Raw genomic sequence first — 24,178 nt, forward strand, 5'->3', positions numbered from 1 at the left:
GGGCCAAAAGGACATGTGATTGAGAATAATTTGATTCAACGAAGTGCTTAGTACATGTGAGCCCCAAGAACAAGGGATTTAAAGCTAAAAAGGATCTTAGAGATCATCTAGTTCAACCCTCCATTTATCAGATAAGGCAATTAAGATTCAGAGAGTTGAATGAACTTGCCTATGGTAATAGAGATGAGATCTGAATGCATGTTCTGTGTCTGAACTGACAGCATTCATCATAATTGCCTCTCTATGATAGGAATACATAAGCAAGCTATGACACAGATCCTCTTCAGCAGGTTATAATCTAATAAAAGGGGAAAGACAAATTATAACAGTAAGTATGACAAAGTGCAAAGGATTAAAAAATCCTTTTATTTTCATCTCTTATTACTGGGTACCTTTTGTTACTTACAATCATGCCCAGATCTTCCTTATTCTTAAAAAATTGTACCAACCCATCAAGCTCCCATCTAACATCTTTCCCTTTACTTCCACAGATACACTCCTAAAAAAAGCAATGTGTACTCATAGCCTTTAAGTCCTCTCCCCTCACTTTTCAATCATTTGCAATCTGGCTTCTCCCTTTATAATTTAACTTAAACTGCTCCTTTTTCAAATTACCAATGATCTTACTTGCAAAAATCTAATAGCCTTGTCTCAATCTTCATCCCTTTGGGCTTTTCTAAAGCATTTAACATTATTAATCCCTTTGGATACTCTCTTCTCTCTGGATTTTTATAACACTGCTCTCCCTTGAATCTCCTCCTACAGGACTGAGTGCTTCTCAAGGTTCTATTCTTGTGAAGGCTGCCTTCTTCTTTTTTAGTTTTTGCGTGGCAATGGGGTTAAGTGACTTGCCCAAGGTCACATAGTTGGGTAATTATGAAGTGTCTAAGGACACATTTGTACTCAGGTCCTCCTGACTTCAGGGCTAGTACTCTATCCGCTGTGTCACCTAGCTGCCCCAGGCCTTCCTTATTCAATGTTTGACTGATGAGTGATTTCATCAGCTACCAAGGGTTTAATAATCATTTTTACTAAAAGTCTCAGAAATCTATATATTCAAATTAGTCTTTGTCATAAATTCCATTCCCAATTGCCTACTGGACATTTCTAAATGAATTCACATAGGCATCACAAACTAAAATATCTAGAAAAGTATTCATTATCTTCCCCCTAAAATCTGTCCTTCTCCTCAGTTCCCTACTTCCATCAAAAGCAACACTATCCTGCCAGTCACACAAGTCTGCCATCATGAGGTCATCCGTGATGCCAGTCAGTTGTCAAGTCTTATTGATTATCTAAAATATATCTCACATGAGTGTCCCCTCTCCACTCACAGCAACCATCCTAACTTCAGATTCCTCTATCTTGGGTCTAGACTGCTGCAACAGGTTCTTAACTTGGATGCCAGCCTCCTCATTGCTCTCTCATCAGAACTGCTGCTCATTAAAGCTTGTATCACAAAGGAGCCATGCAAACCTCCTCCCCTTCTCCATGCATTCAGCAGAAACCTTTTCTAGTGGCTCTACTTTGCCACTAGGATAGAACAAAAACTCATCTGACTTAAATCTCTAGACCAGGGCTGTCCAAAATGATACCTGCAGGGAGATTTTATGCAACCCCCTGCAGGTTTACTAAATACTTTAGTAAACAAAGCTACTGCAGAGCTCTCACTAAAATGACAAATCAAAATATATTGTCTTGTTTAAAACTTTTAGAAAGTGAGTTTGGACAGCCCTGTGCTAGACCATCTGGTACTAGACCAACCTTTTGAGAATTACTGAAAATTTTTCTCCTTCATATACTCTACAATCCAACTAAACTAGCTTGTTTCTATCACTCAGACTTTGCACAGCCAGTCCCATGTCTGACAATTTCCTCCTAAACTCATCTTAAGTCCCACCTCCAACAAGTCTAATTAGATCCAACTTATTACTGGTATTCTCCAGAAATTACTTGGTATGTATCTTATAGTTTTAATAATAATAGAAATAACAAAGCTAGCATTTACACAGTCCTAGAAAGTTTGCAAAATGTTATACAAGTATTAACTCTTTTTATACTCACAACAATGGGGGGACAGAGGTTGGTGCTATTATTCTCCTTATTTTATAGATGAAGAAACTGAGGACAAAAAAACGGTTAAGAGATTTACTCAGGGTAATATAACTTGTGCCTGAGGCAGAATATGAACTCAGATCTTCCTGACTCCAGTAATTAAGGCACTGACTAGCACAAAGTCAACAAATACTTGCTGAAAAAATGAATGGGGGTGGCTAGGGGGCACAGTGGATAAAGCACCGGCCCTGGAGTCAGGAGTACCTGGGTTCAAATCCTGTCTCAGACACTTAATAATTACCTAGCTGTGTGGCCTTGGGCAAGCCACTTAACCCCATCTGCCTTGCAAAAACCTAAGGAAAAAAAGAATGAAAATAGAGGACCAGGCCAAGTGCTATGAGAAACAGGAGGGAGAGACTGCTTTCAGCTGAGCCACTTCTAAGACTTCATGGAGGAGGTGGTATCTATTACTGGGTGACTTGTGAGAAAGGAGATGTTAACAAAAAACATAAAATAAGACTGAGAAAAGTAGGCTGAAGTCAGACTCTGGGAAATTCTACATACTAGAATCAGGAGTTCATAGTTTTTGCAGCAGGGAAAGAAAGGTCACTCAAAATCTTTGAAAGGTGGATGCTTATAACCATTACAAGAAGGAGACACTGCCAAAGCATCTGGCACAATGTTAGACACACATTAGGTACTCAGTAAATATTTTTGGAAAGACCGACAAGGTTAGTGTAGATATCTTCTACCCCCATACACCACCCTCCTAGATACTTTTACACCAGGTCTTTTTTTCTGGATTATCAGTCCTCCAGAGTCACCCTTAGCAACAAGAAATAAGGTGAAATTTTCATGGCATGCAGCTAAAGTACTGATGATAATCATTTAGGGATCAATGCTAAAATAGGGTTAGTATGCACACCACAGCACAAACAGGTAGCTGTGAATCTCCTTTTCTCAGGCACAACCTTCCCAAAATAAAAAATTCTATCTAGGTATGGACTAGGTATATCACTCTTTCTCAACTAGCATACCTGAATATTTGGGCAAGAATTTCAACACTTGGGGTAAATTCAATTAAGTAGGTTCAGGAAGTCTAAAGTTTGACCACTGTGCTTGGATGAGGTAGATTGGAGAGAAGTCACCATAGCTAAGGAGGCTGAAGCTCTTATATATTTATTTTTATTTAAGGCAATGGGATTAAGAGTGACTTGCCCAAGGTCACAGCTAGGCAACTATTACTAAGTGTCTGAGGTCTGGTTTGAACTCAGGTCCCTCCTGACTCCAGAGCCTGTATTCTATCCACTGTGCACCTAGCTGCCCATGGCTCTTACATGTTTAAATGGGACAGAGGTGGAAATATCTGCAGATAAGGTACTGAACTTTTTAAGGAGGAGTGAGTATGACCTAGAGTGGGCAGCAATGCAACAAGGATTCTCAAGAGACTAGTGAGCTTTAAAGGACAAGGGAAGTTTGCTAAATAATGGTGACAGTGGGAATCAAGAATTAAGCCAATCAAAACCAGCATTGCCTCTTAGTCTGATATGTCTCAGGGCATGAGAGGAAGAGCAGATAATCTCAGGGAGTATACAAAGGAATTCAGCAGGCACAAGAAAATGGAAGGGAAGAAGGAAAGTACAGGATACAGGGAAGTTTGTGAACAGTTAAAGACAGAGGCAACATGACATTGTGACTGGAGAACAGGCCTGTGTACCTGTGTACCTCATGTACATGCTGGCTGCAGGATCCTGAGGACACAGGCTTTATTCTTGTTACACTAGACCAGAAACGACAAAGAAGGTGCAACATGCACTAGCAGAGAGGGAGCTCCTCCTCATGAACTCAAGTCTGGTCCAAAAAGAAAATATAGAGTAATGTTCTCCAAAGTACTGGTGGAAGAGGAGGAGAGAGGAAAAAAGGGCTAAGGAGGGCCAAGGCTGAGTTTACTAAGAAGAGGGACAGAGAAGCCACCAACACTTTCAAGCACTGCCATTGCTAATTCCTGGCATCCCTCAAAAGGGATCCGGAGGTCAAATATTGCTTTAAGAACTATCTACCCTGATGAAAGAAGGGTTCCACTGCCCTCATCAATGAGGGGGAATTTGAGCTTTATGTCTAAATATACACCTGATCTATCATGACTTTAATTTTGAATTTTTGTATTCCAGTTTCTGTCATGTTGGAAGGTCAAATTGTTGAAGGTAATCATGAAAGAATAAAATGGCAAGATGTCATATGGTGCTATTAACTGCACTATATGGTCAGATTATGTGGTTGGCAAAATGGTTGGAAAGAAGGGGGAGAGAGTTCTGTGTATCTTCATCAAGTTCAAAAGATATGTGACAGATGGGGGGAAAAAAGGATGGGACATAATTGTATTACCAAGCTTAATGCTAAAGAATTGAAAGAATTCACCTACAAGGCAGCTAGGTGGCACAGTGGATAGAGCCTACCAGCCCTGGAGTCAGGAGGACCTAAATTCAAATCTAGCCTCAGAGTTAATAATTACCTAGCCTTGTGACCTTGGGCAAGTCACTTCACCCCATTGTCTTGCAAAAACCAAAAAAAAATTGACCTATGAATTTTCTTCATTGCAGACATAGAAAACTATGGATGTACTATATATATATATAAAATCAAAAAATGGTCACTATATTCATTAGTTTTGCTGAACTACATTTTTTCTCTTTTTCAATATTTGTTTTGACAAGTTTTGGCTTAGTGGATATTTAGAAATAAAAGTGATGAAATCAAAATATCAATCAAAATAAGTTTTAAAAAGAGAAAGGTTTGAAAATTTTATTCTATAGATGATCAAATTCTAACCATCTTTCAAGGCTCAGCTCCCATTAATATCTAATCCATTGCACCTGTCTTATATTTCTATGGCTAAGTCATTACTCTTCTCTAATCCTATTTCTTCATGTTAGATGGAGATAGCAGTCACTCTACTACATAAGGTTGTTGTGAAGAAAGAATTGTGTAAACCTCAAAGTACCATAGAAATCTAAGTTACTTATGATTTTTCCTCAGATTCTCATTAGTAGTACTTTATTTTGTATTTCTCTAACATACTTATATATTTTATTAAAGCTGCTATATTGCTGTCTGGAATTGAGCTCTATGAGGACAGTAACAGGTCTTATCTAAAATGTGTATTTCACTTAGCTTCTTACAAAGTAGTCTTAATAGTTGTTAAAACACAGGACACCAGAATCTAAATTAAATGCAATTATCAGTCTTGTTTCAGGGAACCCTGATTAAACAGATTTCCCTCTTCCTCTCAATCTGAAAGAAATACTATAGTCTCGTTTGCTGTATCAGTTTAATTAACTGTTAAAAAAAGAAGTCCAAGATTCTATCAGGTGTCATGGGGAAGCTAAAAGTTCATCAGACTTTTTAAAAGAGTTTGTTAATTTGCTGGATGGCTTAATAAGTAAGTACACCTATATGACACATGGCTTGATTTTTATCAGCCCAAAGGTCAACTGTCACTACATTCTTCCTTCCTCATCACTTCAATGAGCTGTCACTAATCTCTTAAGGATTAGAAGTTCACATAAAGATAAAAAGTCAACAGAATTCCATTCTGCAGCCTCATGAGAGATAGTGGTTGGCATACTAGAAGGAAAAGGCTTAGGCATATTACTTCTGAAAGGTTGTCAACCACTATCCTAAATATCCTAGAGGATATCAAAGACAAAAAGGAACATCAGAGCTGCAGAGGTAATGCAAGGACCTCTACTCTCCCCAGCCCCCTTCAAATCCTTCCACTTCTCTACCCTTCAGGACTATTAACTATATTTTCTACATTCAAACAGTAACAGAGTTATTAATCCCCAGTAAGTCAAGAGGTCTATGTCAGGTGCTGAAAAAGATACAAAGTTTAGATACAATATGTTCCAAACATTTATAATCCTTTTCCTCAAGTGTAAAGTGTGACTTATAGCATTAATAGTCCTCATTAGCTTCCCAGATCTGCTATCTCCTACTCCTGTGCACACTAATCTTTCTCTGGCCTAACAGGGACAAGAGAAAGTTGTTTCATATCTATTGAACTGTGGTTCTATATGTATAACTATAAGTGTGAAAAATGTGAAAACTGTGGATAATGTAGCAACTTGTCTGATGAGCAATCCCTGGTTCGCATACCTAGCATTTGTCAGAGGATGAGACTTGAACCAGGTCTTGATTTCAAGGTTTGGCACTCTATCCACTATCTCTATCCACACTGTCTCTCCCTATTCCACATAATTCCTTTTCCCAGGCTACCCAGTGTTCCTAAGAATTATTGTCTCTAAGAAAATAGAAGCACATAGGTAGCTAGGAAAATAATGGGGCAGAAATCTGGCATAGAGGTGTAAAAATGTAGATGTAATTAGGAACACAGAGTTCCAGTCTCTACTCATTATTTACACGCTGCATGAATTATATTAATCAATATTTCCCTTTTTGAGGCTTGATTTAAGGGACCTGAATTAAATATTGTCTAATGTTCCTTCCAGTTCAAATATTCTAAGCTTACTCATTCTTGCCTGGAAGATTCAGTAATTTTCAGGATTCTTGACTGGATGTTCCCTCCAGGTTGTCCCTAGCCCCATTTTTCCCAAAGACTCACCTCCACAGAGATGCCTCTAGCGCTGGGCCCCATGGTGACAGTGCCCACTTTCACCAGGAAGTCACAGTATTGGTAGCGGGTACCACGGGTTTCAATCTTGTTGGCCTTGGCATTTTGGAAAAAGCCCTTGAGCTTCACCATGAGCACATCAAAGTTTGCATCGGCAATGAGGCAGGGACCATTCTCAAAGAGGGCAAAGCAGCTTAGAGGGTATTCTGAGTTGTGCATCACATACATCAGCTTCCCAGCCTGGCCTACAAGGGAGTAAAGGCCCAATTCATTACCAAATCCAGAACAGTATGGAATCTAACGTATAAGGTGAGATTTTGGACTATCCCATAGGGTCTTTTCCAAGGGCAAGGTACTGTGATGATGGGAGCAGGAAGCCCTACTTTGCTAACCTTGGCATTTACCCAGAAATATCAGAATAAACCAGTAGTATTTACAGGGAAGGGAAGAAGGATGGAAAGGTGAAGAAGCAACAGCAATCTTAGCCCTAAACACTGCCCAGAGATTCCCAGTCAGCTTTATGTAGAGAATATACTAACATATGCCTAAGAAGGGGAACCATCCTCTTCTTTCATGGGAAATGTCTTCACTTTCAGATGCTAGGGTAAAAGACAATACTTCTGAGTCCCAACTCAATTCAGTCACATCATCCTAACTAGTTTGAGCCTAGTCCATAGACACAGAAAGCTCAAGAATAATATAAGGAATGGAAAAATTAAATGTAATCTACAGCAAATGGCTCCCCATAACTGGATCTCAAACCAGTAACAAATCAATATGAATATAAGCTGTATCTCTTCCCAAAACGTGAGGAACAAAAAGGATAAAAGACCATGATCGTAGCTGCAGAATTAGAAAGGACTTTAGAGGTCTTTTAGTTGAATTCCCTCATTTTACAGTTGAGAAAACTGAAGCCTAAAGACATTAGGAGACTAGCCCAAGAACACACATGTATTAAGCATTATATTGGAGATGTGAACCCAAGACTCCAGAATTCATGTTCTTTCTCCTGTTCTACTGCTTCCTCTGAGGTACATAAAATTTGAAGGTAGACTACTATAATATAAATATTAGGAATTTTTATTATATACCAATTCTAGCAGAGACAAAGCTTTAGCACATTCCATAACACCTGTAAAGGTTTAAACTAGGGTCCAAGAATCAGGCTAATTGATTTGACAGAAAAGTTCAGGCCTCCCCTTGATTCCCCAAAAGGGGACCCCTAGGTGAGTAATTCTTTCACTGTGATAACCCTTAGTAGTTGAGTGATAAGAGAGGAAAAGAGAAAGAAGGTCATATTAGGAGAATACTAAAAGATGCCTAGTCAGAGATAGATACATACACTTAATAAATGTTAATTAGGAGTATGTTTGGGGTACTGCTAGGTGGTGTAGTGGATAGAATGCTGGCTCTGAAGTCAGGAGGATCTGAGTTCAAATCTGACCTCAGACATGTAATACTTAATTTAGTTGTGTGACCTTAGGCAAGTCACTTAACCCCATTGCCTTGCAAAAAATCAAATAAATAAATAAATGATAAATAGTCAAAGGACATGAACAGGCAGTTTTCAGATGAAGAAATTAAAGCTACCTACAGTCATATATATATGAAAACACATGTATCAATGCAAAATGCTCTAAATCAATATTGATTAGAGAATTCGAATTAAAACAACTCTGAAGTACTACACCTCATACTTATCAGATTGGCTAATATAACAGGAAAAGGAAATAGATTAATGTTGAAGATGTGGGAAAATTGGAACACTAATGTATTGTTGGTGGAGGATTTGTGAACTGATTCAACTATTCTGGAGGGTAATTTAGAACTATGCCCAAAGGGCTATAAAACTGTGATACTCTTTGATCCAATGATATGATTTCTTTGGGTTCTATATCCCCCAACAGATCATAAAAAAAAAGGAAAAGGACCTACATGTACAAAAATATTTATACCAGCTCTTTTTGAGGTGGCAAAGAATTGGAAATTGAGGGGATGTCCATAAATTGGGGAATGACTGAACAGGTTGTGGTATATGAATATAATAGAATACTATTTTGCTATAAGAAATGATGAGCAGGGGGCAGCTAGGTAGCACCCTAGACTCAGGAGTACCTGAGTTCAAATCCGGCCTCAGACACTTAATGACTACTTAGCTGTGTGGCCTTGGGCAAGTCACTTAACTCCATTGCCTTGCAAAAACTTAAAAAAAAAAATGACGAGCAGGCAGATTTCAGGAAAACTTGGAAGGACATGCTGAGTGAAGTGAATAGAACCAGAAGAACATTACACACAGTAATAGCAATATTGTGTGATACTCAACTCTGACAGACTCAGTTCATCTCCGAAACATGATAATTCAAGACAATTCCAAAAGAATCTTGATGGAAAATGCTCCCCGCATTCAGTGAAAAGAACAATGGAATCTGAATGTAGTTCAAAGCTTTTGTTTTTTGCCTTTTCTTTCCCATGTTCTTTCCCCTTTTGTTCTGATTCTTCTTTCATAACACGATTAATGTGGAAATACATTTAACATGATTGATTGCTTGCTGTCTTGGGGAGGGGAGTGAGTGCAAGAGGGAGGAAGAAAACTACCAAAGTCAAATACCATTAGAGAATAAAGAAGAAAGAATAGTAGTAAAAATACTCAATTTTACAAGAAACAAAATTCAAGAAAGCAAGTAGTAAAACCTACAGCAACCAATACCCCCCCCCAATTTTGTCTAAACACAAAGGAGCAGAAAAAGAACAGAAAAAGAAAATAAATGAAGATCTTGGGAAACAGATAACTAACTTAATACAGAGGCATGATATAGTAGCTATGGGTATTTAACATAATCCAGATCTCTGCAAGAGTTCTTTCAATCTTAAAAAAATAGCTGATGACTTCTTGACTTGCTTTAGTGAGAGTTCATTCTTCAAAATGTGAAGGGGCACATAGAGGAAAGTCCTATTCTGTATTTGGTTTTCACTAAAAGGTAGGAACTGGTTGCTAAGGCAGAAAGGATGTTCCCTGGGGAGGAAGTGATAACCTCTTTCTAGAGTCTGTAATGGAGATGGAGAGGAAGTCTTTGCTTAGTCTGGTGTGTGTGTGTGTGTGTGTGTGTGTGTGTGTGTGTGTGTATTTATATATATATAAATACACACACACAAATATTCTAGATTTGGAGAAAGCACATTTCAAAGGATTCAGTAAAAAGATAAGTAGGATCACATGTACTTTAAAAAAAATGCTACAGTGGAAGTAAGCCCAAGCAGAATGATATATGATTCCAAAGATACAAAAGGAAACAATTCCAATGACAAGAAAATTAAAAAAAAAAAAACAGAATTTTTCTGAAGGAACTGATGTGGATACATAACTTACCACCTAACTTAAGATTTTTAATAGATGGAAGAAAAGACAAAAATGGGGGAGGCATGTTTCGACAGCAATTTTTTTTCTGAAAAAAGACACAGGGAAGGACCTGGCAGGTTGATGATACCACACATCTGAGACATTTCTAAGATGTTCTCAACTTTTCCCTCTCTTTCAGCAGTCCTCTGATTGCCCTTTGTGTCTAGATGTGCAAAAGGGACAGGATGGTGCTTCCCATGTGCTTGTCCAGGACATGTTCCCTTCCTTAGGTTTGTCAAGCTGAGGTTAGACAACCATTTGTGGGGGGTGTATTATAGTAGAAATTCCTTTCATCTGTCCTTAGATTCTACAGCCACTGAAGTTCTTTTTGAATATTAAATTTTAGGATTCTGAGAGGGGAAGACAGGTAAGGAAGGAGAAAAGAGAAGCCTTATGTTTTAGTGGATAGCAATCAGTTTTGGAGTCTAGGAAGCCTTCCTTCGAGGCCTGGTTTAGACATACTAGATTGGTTACCAGAAACATGTTACTTATACTGTCTGTGCCTCAGGCAACTACTGAAGACTACAAATTACAGAGAGGTGGCTAATCTGGATTAGTGGTAGGAACTGTCTATACTGAGGAAGTCAGAAGTCTGGCTCCCTTCTCAAAATATATCATGTGATTATCAATTTTCTAGTGATAGATCTCTCAAATTAGCTAGACTGGTGCTGGTATAACACATATACTATCACCACCAGGTGGATAGTCAATGTCTATAGCTTGGGAGGACTACCAATGCTTGGTAGTTATATTACTGGCTATATCTGCTATGGTTTTTCTTTTAAAAATGTTCAAGAATGAGAATAGACTTCGAAAGAAAAGCAAACTATTAACCATAAAAAAGATTACTGCAAATGACTAGTAAAAGAAAAGCAAATAAAAACAATTCTGAAGTTTTATCTGATACCCAGCAATTAAATCAAGATGACAAAAGATAGGAAGAGTCAATGTTGGAGGGGGTCTTCAAAAAACCAGCATATTAATAGAAGGTTGGTGGAACTGTGAGTTACTCAAACAATTTCTGAAAAACAATTTAGAATTATGCAAAAAAAAAAAAAATGTGGGTCCTAAAAATTGTCCATACCCTTTGGTCAAAGGACTCTACAGCTAAGCTTATACTATAAGGAGGTCAAAAACAGGAAGTCCCATAAGGATCTAAAGAATGAAAAATAAAAAAATACTAATGGTCAAACTACAGTACATGAATGTAATAGAATATTATTATGCTGTAAGAAATGAGAAATATTAAGAATTCTGAGAAACAAGGGAAAACATGAGAACTGAGTCTGAGAAAAGAAAACTAGGAATTCGTTTTCATTTCCTTCTAACTCCCAAACAGGCAAAATATATACAAATAATGTAAACAGAAAGATCAAAACAAAATACATCAAGTATGGTCCCTAAACATAGCTTCTTCCACTCTTTGTATAGATAGATAACTGTGGACAAAGACTATTCTAATACAAAATATTTCAAAAAAATGCTAATTGCTTTTACTGAACTGTTTCTCTCAAACATTCTTTTTTTTTTAAGGTTTTTGCAAGGCAATGGGGTTAAGTGGCTTGCCCAAGGCCACACAGCTAGGTATTTATTAAGTGTCTGAGACCGGATTTGAACCCAGGTACTCCTGACTCCAGGGCCGATGCTTTTTATCCACTATGCCACCTAGCCCACCCTCTCCAACATTTCTTTAAAAAAAAATTTTTTTTTAAGTGATAGCTTGCTAGTCAGGAGAGTGGGTAAGTTACAATTCAAAAATGAAGAAAATTAAAAATAAGAGAAAAACAAGTCACTTAACCCTGTCTCCAAAAAAAATGAAATTAGAGCACTCAAAGAAAAAAACTGGAAATGAAATGAGATCTATCAAAGCAAGACTTGACAAAGGAATTAATATTTTGGCATGAGAAGCACTAAAACGTTGCCCAAGTAGGGCAAACATTTTACTCCCTGAAGATTAAAATAGATCAAATGAAAGCAAATACAACAAGAAGCGAAAAGGACTATTATACAAAGTCAAAAGACTGAAAAAATAGATGAAAACATAAGACATTGTTTAATAAGAGCAATTAACCTGGAAAAGAGATCAAGGAGAAAAAAAATTAAGAATCATAAAACTATCTGAATGTCATGATAAAAAAGAAAAACACAGCCAGAGATCACATTGCAAGAATGTTCCCAGAGTTCTTAAAACCACAGAGCAAAGTGGAAAAAGAAAAAATTCACTGGTTACATCCTAAAAGAAATACCTAAATGAAAACTCCTAAAGAACATCACAGCTAAAATCCAGAACTCTAGGTCAAAGAAAAAGTACAAGTACCCAGAAAGAAAAAGAAATGAAGCACCAAGAGTTACAGTCAGAATCACACATGGTTAATAGTCATAACTATAAAGCAATGGAAAACTTGGAATATAGTGATTCAGAAGGCAAAGGATAAAGGTTTACAGCCAAGAATAATTTACCCTCTAACACTAAGTACAGTGCTAGAGGGACAAAAAAATGAACCTTCAATAAAATACAAGTCTTCTAAACAAAGAGAAAAAACAAATTTTAAAAATACTTTAAGTGCCTAGGTTTTCCTCCCCAGTTAGACTGTAAGAATTGTGTTTCTTAATACCCTTTTGCACTTAACTCTTTTCAAAGCACTTTCACATCTATGATCTCATTTGATATCTATAACAACCCTTTAAACTCTAATTTCCAATTTTAGCTAATGAAATAGAGAAGAGATTTGTCCAAGTTCACAAAGCAAGATGATAGTAGAAAAATTAGGCTCCCTATCCTTCATTCCTAGTCTGTGATTCTTTTCATCATTTCTACTTCTTTTGTATTCTAATCCAAATATTAGTATAGTCTCCTTTCTAGAGTGAATAGTATAGAGAGACTATGGGACATCTCAATGGGTATATCCTAAAGACTTCTCAAAAGCAAATGTTTGGCTTAGGAAGTGGCCAATGTGTATATAGGGATGATATGGAAAGTTCCAAGACAGGAAGCTTTTTGCAAACTACAAATGTCGAAAGATTTCTTCTTAGTTCCCAACCCCTTGATGGGGGGGGAGGGGGGAGGAAAGAACACCATCAAAAAACACCCCCGAGTTTCAGGAGTTCAGAAATACTAATAATAGCCTTGAGCAAAAAATTATCTAAGCCAGAAAGATATTGAAGAACATTAACATCTGGAGCATCTACTAAGTCTGAGCAAGGGTCCAACTGTCCTACTTACCACACACTGACCTTGGCTGCCCATGGTAGAGGCGGCTGTGTGGTAGGTCTCACAATCCACGCAGAATGTCCCCTGCTTCTCTGCCCCTAGCAGTTCCAACTTCCTGGTCAGGAGCTCCACGGTCTGCTGGACACTCTTACCCTCAGCCACAGGCATCTGGGACACACTAGAAGGGTATTGATGAGCCTTCAGAGTCCACATACAAGTGAACAGGCTCCCTGTGCTTCTTGTTCAGTAAACGAAGCTGGAAGCCCCAGGTCCCATCCCAGCCAGAGTCCCATCCCTGCCGGGAGATGCCACTGCTCATATGTGAGAAGCATGTATGTGGCTTTTACCCAACTGAGAATACTCCAGAGACAAGAAGAGAAGATAAGCAGATCCTAGAGGTCAGACTGAGAGGATCAGAGGCAAACCCCACACTCTCCCAAGGCAGCGGGTATCTTTTGCTTCTTGTTGGTTCCCTTTGTTCTATACAGCTATCACTTCACCATGCCAGATCCCAAAAGGGGAATGCTGCCTGAACTTTGGGGACTGCTAAACGGCAGTCACCAACGTGCAACTGCCAAAAGTAACTCAAGAAATGCAAGTTCTTCACAAGCTCTCAGGTGTGAAACCAAAAAGCTGTGTCCTCATTTGATGCCTTTCCGGTCAAGAAGCACTTACCAATAGCCGGTGTGCCCTGAGCACTGAGGATACAAAGGAAAGACGGGGTTGACTGACAAGGAGCCCTCGAGCCCAGATACTGAAAGCGGGCCACCAGGGCACAGAGTCCACATTTTCTCTGTACGTCTCTCCTTTTTCCTCTTCCAAGCCTAGTCCTGTCAACAGCGTTCAGAAGCTGGGTCCTTCCTCCCCCTTCAGTGTCGGGGATTCCAAGGACTGGTTCAGGCAGGAGAGCTAAGTTCAGACCCTGCCCGGGTCCCGGTCCAGCTCTACTGCTGGGAATCTCCGGCGGAAGGCCGGGCCGGGCCGGGCCGGGGAAGGAGAGAGGCTGAAGCCCTTCACCTCGTAAAAAGAGGGAACTGCCTTACATGATTTCTAAGCTTCTCTCAGCAGTCCTAAAACCCATAAATTAAAAAAAATCTACACAATCCACGCGTAAACGCCCCCACCCATACACACACGCGCACACACACACACAGGCCCACGGGCGGGGGAAGGGCCCGACTACACTGAGCCCGGGCGTCGCGCACCCTCGGGGGCACCCCACCCCGCCCAGACCATCCGACCCCCTCCACGTGCACCATCCGCGGCCCTACCATGTCACCCCCATGCTGCCGGACCGCAAGGGAGTGTGTGCTTTGGGGGAAACCCGACGCCGCAGGAGGATCCAATTCCAGGTCTCAGTGGGGGAAGCAGACGGAAGGGCTGGGAACAGAGAAGGGAGTGGGCAGATAAGAAACAAGGAAATCCGGAAGTGACGCCATCCACCGGGCGCCGGAAGTGATGCATAAGCCAAGCGACCCAAGAGAACACAAACCGCGGAGCTCCCTGGGTTTGGCCGGGCCTCCCGCTCGGGAGCCCCGCCCACTCGTCCCACCCTAGAGCGGGGCGGAAGGAGGTTTCTCGGCACTGAGCCTCAATTTAGATAAAACAAAAAGAGGTTAGGCTGCGGCCGTAGTCACGCCCGCCGCCGTAGGAGCGGGGCCCGGGCGGGGCCGTGACGCGGGCCGGGGCGGCACCGGAAGCCGCATTCCCGGCCTCCGAGCGCTAGGCGGCGCTGCAGCCCTCCGCCACAGGCGCTTGTCTCGTAAACCGGCGCCGCGCCGGGACGGAGCGGCTCCCTTCCTCTTCCCACGTGTGTTTCCGAGGAGCGGGCAGCCGCGGCCATGCCCAAGACCAAGGCCTCTCGCCAGGCCGGAGGCCGGGCCAAGCACGCCCCGCTGGCGGAGCAGATCCTGGCCGAGGACTCGGTGCAGCCCGGGGCCCGGGAGAAGCGGAGGGCTCGGGGCCGCGGGGCGGAGGAAGAGGAGTACGTGGGGCCGCGGCTGAGCCGGCGGATCCTGCAGCAGGCGCGGGAGCAGCAGGAGGAGCTCGAAGCCGAGCATGGGCCGGCGGCGCCCCGGGCGCCCGCCACGCGGCTGGGTCAGTGAGGGCCGAGCCCGCGGGGGAGAGGCGCAGGGCCCGGGCGAAGCTGCCCTGCGCCTTGGGGGGCGCCTGCTCGGGGGGGCGCGGCCCGCGCTGGAGCCGCCACTCCCCTCCCGCCTTCTCCACCCTTTGCTTTTTGACTTCTGAGCGCATCTCAGGTCTGTCTTGATCGTGTCCTGCTTCATCTCCGCCTAACTGACAGCTTTTTGGCCCTCTCCTCTAACCCCCGCTTCGTTCAGGGCAAGCTCTCCGGGACTGCGCCCCCAGACTGAACCCGGCTGTCTTACTGCTCTCTACTGTTACATCTGGCGTCTAATTAACTTCTGTGACCCCAGTTACAATTTCTGTTTTGGAATCCAGCCTCACATCTGTAACAGGCTATCAGACATCTCAATCGGTATATCCTGCAGACTCCTCAGAGTTACTATGTCCAAAAACTCTTCAGTTTACAGTTACTATCAGGAGCCTGGACAACCTAAGTCATCCCCCACTTTCCACTATTTTTCATCCCATTATTTCCTAATCACTCAGCCGAACTTGTGGATTCTATCTTTGTAGAAACTTATAAATGTTCCCTTTTTTCCACCAATTTGTCACAGACTCCTTGGTGCTTCATTTTTTTCCCTCTGGGTACTCTTTTGTACTTTTTCTTTTGACCTGGAGCTCTGGATTTTAGCTGTGATGTTCTTTAGAAGTTTTCATTTGGGTGTTTTTCGTTCAGGAGGTGACAAGTGAACTTTTTTTCCCCAATTTTGGTTTTAAGAACTCTGGGAACATTTCTTGAAGTGTGATCTCTGGCTGTGTTTTTATTTTTTATCATAACATTCAGATAGTTTAATGATTCTTAAATTTTTTTCTGACTCCCCAGATCAATCTATCCTCCACTGAGATATCAAACAGTTCTTCCTAAAGTTCAGGTTTGACTATAGAATTGTGCATTTAGTAAACTTCAATGGTTCCTTTTATCTCCTGGATCACAAATAAAATCTTATTTCACTTTTAAAGTCTTTCATAACCCTGGCCCCTTTCTGTCTTTGCAGTCTTTTAATACCTTACTATCTTCTCCATGTTCTGCCATCCCAAGGACCCAGATCTTCCTGCTGTTTCTTGACCCGAGACACACTAAATTTCTCTTCAGTGGCTCTCCTCTATGCCTGTAATTTTCTCCCTCACCTCCACCTTCTGGTTTCCTTGGCTTTCTTCAGGTTTCAATTCAAAACCCCACCTTTTACAAGCTTTTCTCAGTCTCCCTTTAATTGTTTTCCCTTTGAGATTATCTTCAGTTTTTTTTTCTGGATATAGTTTTGTACATTGTTGCTTGCAAGTTGTCTCTCCCATTAGATTAGAGTTCCTTGGAAGCATCTACTGTTTTTACTTTTGTAAACCCAGTGTTTAACACAGTATCTAATACATGGATTTTATTTAATTTAAATTTGTCTCTTTTCTTACTTTTCACACTTGATCTTTTTGCTGTATTTACTACTACTGACTACCCTCTCCTCCTGGATATCTTCCTTCTTTTGGTTTTCTGACTATTCACTCTTAGGATTCTCCTTCATGTATCACCATTACTTGGCTGGTTCCTGATGCATAATCTCTCTACTTAACAGTCATAAATGTTTAACAGTCTGCTCTTCCTTGTGCTTTTAAGTTTAATTTGTATAATTAATGTTTTATCCATATCTTCAGTCTAGATAATCAGCAAAAAAGTAAATCAAGCTCCTATTTGTAGCATTTGCTAGTTTCTAAGGTGTAAACCCTCACTTCATTGGAGCTGACTCCATCACTCCCTCATGTGCCCCAGGACAATGTCCTCTGTCTTTTGACCTAGATAGACTAAGATCAAATCTTGTGATCAAGATTACCTGTAAATCTGTTCGTTTAAACATTCGCTGGATAAAGTGGAAATATCTTATGTAGAAAGATAGGGAAAGAAACAGTTTTTAATGCATTTACCACCTGCTAGGTGCACAGATGTCTCCCAACTCTCTTTATTTGACTCTGGTCAGCCCCCATTCTCTAACTGTTGTTAAGCATCTCACATTCAATATATTAAGTGCAGAACACACTTATCTTTGTCCTAAAACCGAATCCTCCTCTTTACTTCCCCTGTTCTGTCTTCCATTCATCCAGATTCATATCCTTGACATCCTGAAGGCCTCTCACATATTCAGCCCCAAATTTTATCATTTCTACATCCTGCACTTCTCACATCCTTCCACTTCTGTCTCCATGGATAGCCTCCACTTTAGTTCAGGCCTTCATTGCCTTCACCTAAGACTCCCTGTTCCTTGTCCATTTCCTTTCTATATAGGTTCCATCCTCAGGTACTCTACACAGGTATCTTCCATCCTCAACATGCTCAAGTGACTCCCTGATTACATATATACTTGTCTGACATACAGAGCTTTTAATCTACTCTTGTGTTTGATCCAGGAACTCTTGTTCTTGTTCCTCCCATACTATTTCCAGTTCCTTCTCAGTTGCACCTCTCTTTCCTTCAAAACTCAACTGAAGAACCACCTTCTTCATGAAACCTTTCCTGATCCCTAGAGCTGCCAGTACCCTACCTTGGGAAAAAAACTATTGTATTTATTTTCCATTATTTGTACATATTAACTCCTTTGGTAGTGTATTATCCCCTTGAGGGTAGAGATTGTTGGATTTTTGTATTTGTTTTCCCAGTGCCTAGCATAGTGGTTCATACCTAGAAGGTACTTAATGAATGTTTCCTGGTTGGTTACCTTAATGGAGCTTCACAAATAACTACAAGATAGGTACTACCAATATTATGAGGTGAGGAGAATGAGGTTGGAGAAGATTGAGTTTTGCTTGGGATAACACAGTGTCAGATTCAGCCCAAATCTTCTAATATTCTATCCTAAACCCTGACATTTATCAGATGAGGCAAAGTGAATATTCCAACACTGTATGAAAGAGCCCCATTTCCAGTTTTTTGCTACTATAAAAAAGAGCTGCTATAATTATGGGTACTTAACTATATCCTGGCATTATTATTGTTCCATATGTGTTTAGCTTGTTTATAAGCTCCATAAGGCAGATATTTGATTAAAACTTTACCTATGTCTCCTACATCATGTAGCAGCACAGTCTGTGGCAAACAGAAAGCACTTAACAAGTACTTGTGGAATTGATTTGAGTTGTACCTTCCTTGATGACCTTTTACCATGTTTTCACTGCTCTCCTTCCATAGGCCCAGGAGCCCAGGTTGGTGAATCAGATGGAGAGGATGAGGATGAGGAGTGGCCAACCTTGGAGAAAGCAGCAGAAATGGTGGGATCAGGATATGACTCAGAGATAACTGTCAATCCTGAAGATGAGCATGCCATTGAGATGTTCATGAGCAAGAACCCCCCACTCAGGTAGGGTTGGATTGGAATGATAGGCAACTGGGTCTTTCTGATTTTTGATTAGGAATTTCTAATTGTGACTTTATTGCTAGGGCATATTTTTCATCTCTACTACTTAAGTCAGGTACCCGTCTTTTAAAGGGGATCACATCACTATCAGTTGGAAGAACACAGCTTAAGATGTATTATGGCTTCAGGGCATCTGACACTTGAATGTTTAGATTTCTTTCCTGCATTCACCTGGACTAAGATTATATGAACATAAAAAAATTAAAAGATTTTTTACTGTTTTCAAGGAAATTTATACTAGGTGAATGATGCTATGTTGTGTACCTTCGAAAGTAGGAGTTCCTGCAACAAGTTACTTAACTCTTTCTAAGCCCCATCAGTAATTGGTATATACACTGCCTTATATAAAGAATATTAGATTCACAATCTCAGTACTTGCATTTGAATCCTGACTTTCTTTTTGAGCTGGTGACTCTCCTGAGTCTCATGTTATTCCTCCATTCCTTTCTCATCTTCTCCTGATTCTTTCTGAACCCCATTTCCCCACCCATGGTGGTATATTAAACAAGGTAGTTTTTGCTGGTTTTAGAAATCATTAAATTTATATTCATTATATGTTTTGATACAAGATTGAAACTAGAGAGCAAAGAGAAATAGTTGGAAAGAACTTTAGGGACAGCGGGGTGGCAGTGGATAGAGCACTGGCCCTGGAATAAGGAGAGCCTGAGTTCAAATTCGACCTCAACACTTAATAATTACCTAGCCTATGACCTTGGGCGAGTCACTTAACCACATTGCCTTGCAAAAACAACAAGGAAAAAAGACAGGAACTTTAGTTGGTCATTAAACATGTATTTTAAGTACTTATTAAGTAAATTATGCTAAATACTAGGGATATAAAGTAGAATAAAAACATAATCCCTGACCTTAAGGATCTTAAACTCCAATGGGAGGGAGAACAGTAAAATAACTGTATATTTAAGATATATCCAACATAAATGGAAAGTAAAATCAGAAGGCACTTAGCTGTAAGGGCTTTCTACAGAAGATGGGATTTGAGCTGAGCCTTGAAGAAAGCCAGGAGATAAAATGTAGAACAGAGAGTAGTCCAGGAATGAGGAGACAAGCGAGGAAAAAGCAGAATGGTCATTTGTATCATTGATGACAGGACCAGGATCCAAAAAAGAGATCTACAGGCTGAAAAAGTGGGGTTATTCACTAACAAGAAGATTATTGGGTGTATATTGGGTGAAGGATATTAGTCTTCAATTCAGAAAAAGCAAATTATAAATCCTGTCTGTGATACTTAATCAATCTTGACCCTGTGCAAGTCAATCTCTCTTTTAAATCACTGTTTACTCTTCAGTAAAATGGGGATAAAAATGCCCATCAGACCTACCACGCAGATTTTTAAGTGTCATGTGGAACTAATGTATTTGGAGTATTTTGTAAACTTTAAAATGTATAAATGCCAATTAATAATTTAATAGAGAGAAATCTAAAGGCTTGTATGCACTTAGGCTCAGGAAAATCTTACTTTAGTTCGAAAGTATCGAAAGGGGGGGAACCCTATTTACATGAATTGTTATTCTTATAAAATGGATTTTAATGTACTACAAACTGAACATGGGTGAAGAGTGTGATGTTGAAGTCAGAAAAACCTAAGTCTGAATTTCTAGCTCTGGTAGCCAAAATGAGGGAGATAAAGAACCTGGTCATGCCTCACATACAACAATGTGTCTGATCCTTGGAGTAGGGATAACAGTTTAAGGTGCACATTGAAAAACCCAGAGGAGAATGATTCCCAGTAAATAGTATATGGACTCAAGACCATATGAGCTAAGTTTAGCTGAAAGAGTTGGGAATGGCTAACCCTGAGAAAGAAATTTCATTTGTTTGAAGGGCTGTCTCATGTAAGAGAGGTTCTATTTGACCCAGAGGCAGAACTAGGAACAATGGGCAGAAGTTTTAAAGAGGCAAATTGAGTCTGATGATGTCAGGAAAGACTTGATTTGAGCCATCCCAAAAGGGGAAGGGGTTGTCTCATAGTGGGGTTGGGGCAAGGAAAAGGGGTTTTCCCCTGATTGGAGGTCTATAAACTCACACATAACCACTTGTTGGGTATGTTTTAGTAGAAGTCCTTTTTGAAATTTGGTTGGACTAAGTGTATGTTGAGATTCCTTTCATTTAAAAAAATTTTGTGATATTATAGCTGTCCTCTAACATTTGAAGAACTGTCTGTCATTTTGAAAGGCATTAGGCTAAAATAGTTTCAGAGAACAGAGCTAGGATCAATGGAAAAACATTTTTTTTTTTTGAATTATAAAAATTTTATTTATTTTGAGTTTTACAATTTTTCCCCTAATCTTACTTCCCTCCCTCCCCCCCAAGGTAATTTGCCAGTCTTTACATTGTTTCCATGGTATAGATTGATCCAAATTGAATATGGTGAGAGAAAAATCATATCCTTAAGGAAGGCACATAAAGTGGAAGAGATAGTAAGGTCAGATAATAAGATAATCAGGTTTTTTTTCCTAAATTAAAGGAAATAGTCCTTGGACTTTGTTAAAACTCCACCGTTTTTTCTCTGGATACAGATGGTGTTCTCTATTGCAGACAGCCCCAAATTGTCCCTGATTGTATGAGCGAGTCCATCAGGGTTGATCATTGCCCCCATGTTTGGAAAAACATTATAAAGAGCCTCAGCATATGTAAGAGCTATCCATGAATGGAACAGATTGCTTTTTCAGAGTAGTGGGTTTCCCATCATAAGACATATCCAAGTTGAGCCTGGATTGCTATCTCTCAGGAATGTTGAAGAAAGGTTTTTTACACTAAGTAGAATGTTAAACCTGGAATATCTCTAAAATTTCTTCCCATTTGAAGATTCTTTCATTCTAAGTGATTCTTGTCAGGAGGAAAGATAGAAAAACTATCAAAAGCAATCATCAGAATGCAAAAAACAAGACTACTTGGACTTGTTTAATGTAGGTTCAAGCAGTCTTAAAATCCCCATAGGCCTCATTGAATTACTGCGTAGTACAATAATTTATTTTCGAAATGGTGACTCTGATCAAGGAAAAGTTACATTCCCTTCAGGCTCTATAATGACCGCCAAAAAGTATATATTTTAGAAAGATTTCCATCTAAAATGAATAAAGAATAAACAAGGTTGAGTTCATGAAGTTACTGGCTTTCACTGTTTTCAAATATCAAGTGTCTGTGAGTGCACTATAGCCATCAGTTCAGATAACATGCCTCTCCAAGCCTTCCTAGTATCCCAGATATAGAGCTAGAAGACACTCCCAGAAACTGGTTACTCCAAACCCTCTTTTTTACAGATGAGGACCATATTGGAGAAGTGATTTGACTGAGGTCAGACAGGTAGCAAGTACTGGAATTTTACCTGGGTTCTTCTGACCAAATTCTTCAGTGTTTCCATTTTTTCCAAATAGCGGTCTTTGTGAGTTGTTCTGGGCAATATATAAAACCAGTGCGCTCCTAGATAGGAGAGAAACAGGTACTTGAGAAAGAAATCTTTGCAACAGATTTTTCTGATAAAAGGGCTGATAATCAAGATACATCAGGAACTGATTTTAATTTATGAGACTAAGAGTCATTCCCTTATAGATAAAGAGTTAAAAGATATGAAGAGGCAGTTTACAAAGGAGTTGTAGCTTAAAAAGTCCTTTCCTGATACTTAGTCTCTCCCAATCTTTTGAGACTGATCCTTTACTGACAGACCTGCAGTCTGCTATTGGGCCTAATATACCCAACAAAGTCTTTCTGACTTGTAGAATTGTGAGAGTTTGTTTCACTTCAGGAAGTCAAGTCATACCCCATTGAGACATTTGAGTAGGGTTTCAGTGTCAGAAGCTTCACTTCAACTGAGAAGTTCACTTAGGTGACCCATTTCACCCCCTGATGTTTTAAAGCTAATCAGATGAGTCCTTAACTTTATATGAATGAGAGATGTTGAATGGACAGGCCTAGCTAGAGTGGGCAGCTCTCTTTTTAAATTTTTTTTTTAATTTTGAGTCCCAAATTTTCTTTTTCCTTCTCTCCCCTCCCCTCCCATTGAGAAAACAAACAATAAGATATACATGTGAAATCATGCAAAACATTCCAAATTAACCAAAAAGAAAAACAAAGTGAGAAAACTCTACTTTGCACACCATCAGTTCTTTCTTGGGAGATGGATAGCATTTTTCATTATAAGTTCTTTGGAATTGATCAGAATAACTAACTCTTTTCACACTTGATCATCATTACCATATTGCTGTTACTGTGTCCAGTGATCTAGTTCTGCTCATTTCACTTTCCGTCAGTTCATATAGGTCTTTCCCATGTTTTCCTGAAACCATCCACCTCATCATTTCTTATTCTATCTTGATTATGTACCACGACTTGTTCAGCCATTTCTGCAGTGGTACATCTCTTTAATTTCTAATTCTTTGCCACCACAAAAAGAATCGCTATAAATATTTTTGTACATGTAGGTCATTTTCCTTCTTGGTTTCTTTGGGATGCTGACCTAGTAGTGCTATATCTGAACCAAAATGTATGCATTTGGGCACAGGTCCAATTTGCTTTCCACAACGGCTGAATCAGTTCACAACTCCACTAACAGTACATTAGCATACCTATTTTTTCTCATTCCTTCCAGCATTTGTAATTTCTTAAAAGTATGAGATGGTACCTCAAGAGTTGTTTTAATTTGCATTTCCATATTCAATAATGATTTATAGCATTTTTTCATATGACTATAGCTATGATTTCTTCCTGAAAACTGTCTTTTCATACCTCTTGACAATTTATCAATTGGGAAATGGTTCTTATTTTTATAAATTTGACTGTTCCCTATATATTTGAGGAAAAGTCCTTTATCAGAGGAACTTGGTATAAAATTTTTTAATATAAATTGTCTATAGAACCTTTCATCAAAATGCAATTTCTCTGATTATCTGTATTAATTAGATCTATTTTTGCTTTTGTTTTGTCTGAGTTTAAGATTTCTATCACTGCCTTTATTACTTCAGCTGAAGGATCTATTGGTTTTGTTCTATTGATTCTTATTTTAATTCTGTATCTTTCTGTTTCAAGTGTCTCTTGTAAAAAACTATTGTTGGATTCTGATTTCTAATCCATTTAGCTATCCACTTCTGTTCTTATGGGTGAGTTCACATTCACAGTTATGATTACCATGCGTTTATATCCAACCTATTTTCTTCTCTTTTTTTTATCCTGTCCTTCCTCAAGAATCTATTTTGCTTCTGTCTGCACCGTTACCTCTCCTCACCTTTTCTCTTATTCTTTTCCCCTCCTATTCCCTTGTTGGGTAAGAGATTTCTATACTCAATTGAGTATGGTGTCTGTGCCTATGTGTTATTCCCTTTTTGAACCAG

General features: G+C 39.7%; 2 protein-coding genes across 7 annotated transcripts in view; one reads left to right on the plus strand and one right to left on the minus strand.

The window, feature by feature from the left end:
- MED20 (mediator complex subunit 20) overlaps positions 1 to 14,761 on the minus strand; it is a 126,339-nt gene extending 111,578 nt beyond the window's left edge. The window contains exons 1-4 of one of the 5 annotated variants that reach the window (XM_074236930.1): positions 14,565 to 14,761; positions 13,317 to 13,471; positions 6,677 to 6,930; positions 3 to 2,121 (exon numbers count right to left, since the gene is read on the minus strand). In XM_074236930.1, coding sequence (XP_074093031.1) covers positions 2,107 to 2,121; positions 6,677 to 6,930; positions 13,317 to 13,471; positions 14,565 to 14,578 — 438 coding nt within the window. In that variant the 5' untranslated portion in view covers positions 14,579 to 14,761 and the 3' untranslated portion in view covers positions 3 to 2,106. Of the gene's footprint in view, positions 1 to 2; positions 2,122 to 6,676; positions 6,931 to 13,305; positions 13,472 to 14,564 lie in introns of those variants that run through there. The other 4 variants (XM_074236931.1, XM_074236927.1, XM_074236929.1 and 1 more) reach the window with 4 other exon arrangements.
- The window catches only part of BYSL (bystin like), a 41,658-nt gene that overhangs the window by 8,353 nt on the left and 9,127 nt on the right, over positions 1 to 24,178 (plus strand). The window contains exons 1-2 of one of the 2 annotated variants that reach the window (XM_074236921.1): positions 14,777 to 15,390; positions 18,608 to 18,776. In XM_074236921.1, the coding sequence (XP_074093022.1) occupies positions 15,135 to 15,390; positions 18,608 to 18,776 (425 nt within the window). In that variant the 5' untranslated portion in view covers positions 14,777 to 15,134. Of the gene's footprint in view, positions 1 to 14,776; positions 15,391 to 18,607; positions 18,777 to 24,178 lie in introns of those variants that run through there. The other variant, XM_074236922.1, reaches the window with a different exon arrangement.

Source organism: Macrotis lagotis, chromosome 5 (assembly GCF_037893015.1).
Source record: "Macrotis lagotis isolate mMagLag1 chromosome 5, bilby.v1.9.chrom.fasta, whole genome shotgun sequence".
Taxonomy (NCBI): Eukaryota; Metazoa; Chordata; class Mammalia; order Peramelemorphia; family Peramelidae; genus Macrotis; species Macrotis lagotis.